Here is a 6,000-nt window from a genome sequence, read left to right as displayed (position 1 = left end):
TTGCTTTTTCAGAGGTTCCACTGCTTTGGGACACACCAGTTTGCGAGGGTCTTCATTTTCCCTCACCGAAATCATTCACAGACCTTTGTACAACACATTACTGAGGCTTATACTCTCTTTAAAAATTTCAAAGAGACGTGAACTTCAAACAGACGTTACTCCAATGCCTACAAATTTTAAAATGTGTCTTATTGACCGTTTTTATTGCAAATTTTCTAGATTTCTTCAAAAAGAACAATTTTTGTAGTTTAGTCCAGAGTATTTAATGCAAGACAACAAAACCCCCAAATGAACAAGATCCACTGTCTTTAATTCATTTTTTACTTCACTCCAAGATGATAAAATTACCAAGCAGTTAGCTTAAGGACATATAATTGTAATACAATGGGGTGATTTGGACAATATCTGGAGATGTTTTTGATTGTCACACTCAGGTAGAGATTGCTACTGGAATCTAGTGGGTACAGATCAGGATTGCCATTGAATATTCTCTAATACACAGGACAGCCTCTCCTTTCTCCCTCCCCCAACAAAGAAATCTCTGGCACAAAGTGTTAACGGTGCCACTGTTGAGAAAAGCACATCTAGTATGAGAAAAATAAACCCAGTATCATTAAAATTATTTATTCATAATCACTGTAATGTTTTCATTTATTAATCCCTTGGAATAAATTATTCTTACTTTCTACTTCAAATACTCCAAACATTCACTCAGTATAACTTTGTAGATCTAAGTTAGGTCATCCCTTCTTGGCTTTTTACAATACAATGAAGAGTAGACTTCCATGTCTTGGGTTGGAAGTTACTGTTACTTGGCTATACTTTGAGGCAGGTGTGGCACAAATGGGCTGAAAGTAAAGGAAGGGTCACCCTTGTAGAGTTGATCCAGGCAAGGACTGGGGACAGGCAGCTTAGAATCGTTCAAAGGTCTTTGGCAACTGCATCAAGAAATACTTATTCCAGGGTTTTGTCCCCACCCATTTCCTGGCATGATCTGTGTTAGTTAAGGTAATGTTGACTATCTGTTGTAACAAACAACCCCACAGTCTCAGTAACCTCAGTAGCTCAATACCACAAAGTGTTTTGTAGGGGTTTCACTTTTTGGTTTTGCACTGGAGTGTGTGTAGGTGTGTGTTTCATGCCTTGGTCCTGCACAGACCAGGGAGCTCTGTAGGCAGCTCATCTCCAAATGGTGACTCCCAGGCTAGGCACCAGAAAACTTGGTTTCTGGTGACATCTCTCTTCCTGGCTTGCAGATAACCACCTTGCCGTGTCCTCATGTGAGTGCACAGAGATATGGTGTCTCTTCCCCTTCTTATAAAGATACCAGTGTTATTAAGGCCCTAATCTTATGATCTCACTGAACCTTTATCTCCTTAAAGGCCCTATCTCCAAATACAGCCACACTGGAGTTTGGGGCTTTAACATAAGAATTTCAGGGGAACACAATTCAGTCCATAAGAGCTAACAACAGCAATAGTAGCAAGAACAACAAAAAAACTTACCTAAATAAGAGTATACAAGTATATCGCACTGATTTTAAGGTGTTTACGGGGTCACCAGTTGGAGAGGTCATAACATACATAAACATGAGAAATTAAGATCTGCATAAGAGTAGACCCTTGCATCATAAGAAAACATACAAAATCAGAAATATGTTTCAAAATTGTAAGATATGTCATTTTTAAACTTTCCTCAACTTGATTATTCAAATTCTTACTGAAATTACTTAAACAGGTTTCAAATTTCCTTGACAGTCACAACAGACAAACCATAGACTGTACAATATAAAATGTGAAAAATGACAGAAAAGGAAAATCCATTTATTATGAATAAGCAAAAAACAACAACAAAAACAAACAAACTCTGAATTACAAAATGCAAATACTTGTTGGGATAAGCACCAGGTGTTGTATGGAAGCGCTGTGTCACCATATTCAACACCTGAAGTTAACATTACACTGTACGTTAACCAACTAGAATTTAAATAAAAACTTTTAAAAAAGCAAATACTGTGCTGTTCTGTAATCACTGCCTCTCTTTCCCCTAAAATCAGGATTATGTCTTACTTTGTACTTGTGCACTTTATTCAAAAGGATAAGAAAATATTCAAAATTTTGATGTTGAAACAAAGAAAATAAAGCAATCTCTGTGTCATCTTGAAGAGATCCAAACATTCTACAACAAATGCATTTTCGATTTACTTCTGTATGACAGGTGGGATTTAGTTGCCGGTACAGAGGCCCCATGGTCCGGTTTCGAGACTGTTCTCACTGCCTTTTCTCCTTAGTCCTACTATCCATCATGTTATTGAGAAAAATGGGGACGTGAGTTTCAAAAGCATTTTGTATCACATCTGAAATAAGATATATTAATTACATAAAATATTATCTTTAAAAAGAGGCATAAGACTAAAAAGAAACATAGGGTATTTGGGGCTTAAGGGTCTTCCTGTGGGAGGAGTTTCCTCTTCACTGAAGGGTCAAGTTCTTCCTCAAAGTCATCCAACTCCTGTTCCTTGGAGAGCTCCAGGAAAACCTGAGATGGACAAGAAATAAAGAGGGAGAGATGTCACGCTGCCTCTGTAGCTCCAAGTGAGTGCAAAGCGTCCGCTCACACTGTACATTTATAGTGCATGGATGAACCAAGTCACGCACACTGACCCACCTGCTCCAGGGTGGACTGGGAGAGGCTGTACTCCTCCAGGTGGAAGCTCTGTTTAACTGCAGAAGGATGGACGGATGTTAAGAGTTCATCTATTTGGAGAATTTTACCAAGTTATGCACAAAATCTACATACACAAGATTTTAAACATGAAGGATAAGGTGATAAATATTCTCGGACTAAATATGGAAAGACAGGGGCTCGCTTGGGCAGCACATATGCTAAATATGGAAAGGCAAATTCACCCTGTGGTCTTGTAACAGGACGGAAATACTCTCCCATTGTCTTAGAGTTTGGGCAGGGGCACACCAAACTGGAAAACAATGTGCAAGGTCCCAGACCACCTAGGCAGGGTGAGTGGAGAGACAGTTCCCCCTGTGCTAGAACACTACCATGTGCCCCTCGACGTTTGCCTTCATTCTCTCTACTCTGCTCTTTGCTCTATCGGCTGACTTAAGAGGCTTTTTCTGGTGGTTTCCACTAGTGGTAGCTCATGAGGAAGGACAGAGGAGAGGGGAGGTCAAGGCCTTTATTCCTTCACTCCCTCCCTGACATCAACTTTGTCCCTTGATTGAAAGTCACTGCTTCTCACGAGGTCACAAATTCTACATGATTCTACTCCCGGGTTCCAGCCGCTGCTTCCTCTCTCAGTCCCTTTGGACCTGAGAATGGCAACTTCTTCTATGAAGAAGTTCTTCTGCTATGTCTAGCACTGTGCCTTGCCTCTTGGCAAATGGTCCCTGCCTAAACCAAACTTTTTTGAATTATCCTAATTTTAAGTTGACCATCTGTTATCAATGTGGACTTTGATTAAGACCCCCAAATGTGCAAATACATAAAAGGAAGATAATAATGAACCGAGAGGTAAGACTAGAAAGCAAAGTTTTCTTGTGGGCAGTTGTCCAGATTGCTGTGGCATTTCCTTTCTCCCCTCCGTGGACAGAGGATCTGGTGGGATTGACCTATAATCTGGGGACATGGGATTGGGTCCTTGCCTCTAGTCTGGGAACACATAAAAAATTGTGGACAGTGATGGCCCTGGACTGGCAGAGTCTGGAGAGGCCAAGATGCTGCATCCAATGGAGGTCCTCCAAGAGATTTCTTGGAAAGGGAAAGGAATTCCAAGAAGTGGCCCAGGGGCTGCAAGAGACCAAGAGACCAAGAGGAGAAGGCATCACCCACCCCAGAGTAGAAGCTTTAGTCAGAGGTTACAGATGGGAGGGGAGAGGGAGTCTTCAAGGAACTCCTCTCTGCACAGGAGGCCCTCATGCCGTAGTCCGGCTCTAATGAGCAAATCAAGCTTTGCTGTCATGTTCTTCTTCCCTCTCCTTACACTCCACACCAGAGAGGCTCAAAAGATCAGTGGATGAGCAGAGGAGGAATAAGATAAGAAGGGAGATAAAACCAACCCTCCCACCTCCCTAGCTTCAAGTTTCCAAATATTAAGCAACTAAGCAACTCTGACCTGGAGTGGGCATGCGAGGCTGGAGTTCTGTGCAGTTTGCAATACACCAAAGTGATCTGATGCTATGGGGGAATGAGTCTATGTAGCAGGACACAGGAATAGTCACAGGACATGGGTTGTGCTCACACACTATGGGGTCTACCTCATTCAATAAATGTATTGAGGCTGAGAAGGTAACTGTATCTCACCTAACATTTGGAGGGAAAAAAAAATGCTAACTTACATTTCCACGACACAGTGGGGTGGAAAACTGTGATAAAAAGTTAGGTTCCCCCCCCCAAAGCAGAACTTTAGTTTTAGCAAATGAAACACAGCAGAAGGAATCTGAGGTGGGAGGGAACATGTTTAAAAGCAGAAACATTAGAAGGCTCTGAAGAAGAGGCTCACTGTACTCTAGGGACGCAGCCCTTTCTGGAATATCTCCCTGCCTGCTCCTAATTGGTCATAAAACCGTTCATGTTGATCCGAGTCAGTTGTGGGAATCCTTTCCACAGGAATGATGCAAAATTGGTCACTAGGCTAGAATGACCACTGTGAAAAATGGTTACATGGACCTTAGAGCAAAGGTGACCAGCAGAAGAAGGAAGTAAAAAGAAAAGCTATCTGGGGCAATCATAACCTTGTATCAAGGAGAAAAATATCTCTAAGAACTAGAATGTTTGGGGCTTCTAAAGACAGACAGGTGACAAATAAGAAAGCACAGATCAAGAAGAGGGGGACATCTTGGCTCTTTCCACAGTTTGGCTATTGTGGACAGGGCTGCTATAAACACTGGGATTCTTAATCTCAGGAAACAAACTGAGGGTTGCTAGAGTGGTGGGGGGTGGGAGGGACAGGGTGGCTGGGTGATAGACATTGGGGAGAGTATGTGCTATGGTGAGTGCTGTGAATTGTGCAAGACTGTTGAATCACAGATCTGTACCTCTGAAACAAATAATACATTATATGTTGAGGAAAGAAGAAGAAGAAGAAGAAGGAGAAGAAAGGAGAAGAAAGGAGAAGAAAGGAGAAAGAAGAAGAAGAAGAAGAAGAAGAAGAAGAAGAAGAAGAAGAAGAAGAAGAAGAAGAAGAAGAAGAAGAAGAAGAAAAGAAGAAGAAGAAGAAGAAGAAGAAGAAGAAGAAGAAGAAGAAGAAAGAAGAAGAAAGAAGAAGAAAGGAAGAAGAAGAAGGAGGAGGAGGAGGAGGAGGAGGAGAAGGAAAAGGAGAAGGAGAAGGAGGAGGAGGAGGAGGAGGAGGAGAAGGAGAAGGAGAAGAAGAAGAAGAAGAAGAAGAAGAAGAAGGAGAAGGAGAAGGAGAAGGAGAAGGAGAAGGAGAAGAAGAAGGAAGAAGAAGAAGAAGAAGAAGAAGAAGAAGAAGAAGAAGAAGAAGAAGAAGAAGAAGAAGGAAGAAGGAAGAAGGAAGAAGGAAGAAGGAAGAAGGAAGAAGGAAGAAGGAAGAAGGAAGAAGGAAGAAGAAGAAGAAGAAGAAGAAGAAGAAGAAGAAGAAGAAGAAGAAGAAGAAGAAGAAGAAGAAGAAGAAGATAGCAGGAAGGGAAGAATGAAGGGGGAGAAATCGGAGGGGGAGATGAACCATGAGAGACAATGGACTCTGAAAAACAAACTGAGGGTTCTAGAAGGGAGGGGGTGGGAAGATGGGTTATGGGTTAGCCTGGTGATGGGTATTAAAGAGGGCACGTATTGCATGGAGCAGTGGGTGTTATACACAAACAATGAATCACGGAACACTACATCAAAAACTGATGATGTAATGTATGGTGATTAACATAACAATAAAAAATTTAAAAAAAAGAAGAGGGGGAGAGGGACGCCTGGGTGGCTCAGTTGGTGGAGTGTCAGACTCGATTTCAGCTGAGGTCTTGATTTCAGGGTCAG

The 6,000-nt window shown here is 41.8% G+C and overlaps 1 protein-coding gene across 3 annotated transcripts in view; it reads right to left on the bottom strand.

The window, feature by feature from the left end:
• Positions 1-231: 231 nt before the first annotated feature.
• ABCA9 (ATP binding cassette subfamily A member 9) overlaps positions 232-6,000 on the bottom strand; it is a 60,257-nt gene continuing 54,488 nt past the window's right edge. For all 3 annotated transcript variants that reach the window (XM_028112862.2, XM_028112863.2, XM_028112864.2), the window contains 2 exons: positions 2,668-2,723; positions 232-2,538 (listed from right to left, as the gene is read on the bottom strand). In XM_028112862.2, coding sequence (XP_027968663.2) covers positions 2,440-2,538; positions 2,668-2,723 — 155 coding nt within the window. In that variant the 3' untranslated portion in view covers positions 232-2,439. The remainder of the gene's footprint in view (positions 2,539-2,667; positions 2,724-6,000) is intronic.

This window comes from Eumetopias jubatus, unplaced genomic scaffold (assembly GCF_037043125.1).
Source record: "Eumetopias jubatus isolate StellerSeaLion01/CBP00866 unplaced genomic scaffold, mEumJub1_p1.0 scaffold_10, whole genome shotgun sequence".
NCBI classification, from domain to species: Eukaryota; Metazoa; Chordata; class Mammalia; order Carnivora; family Otariidae; genus Eumetopias; species Eumetopias jubatus.
Note: the sequence above shows the minus strand (reverse complement) of the source record. Positions and strands in the feature narration are given on the sequence as shown.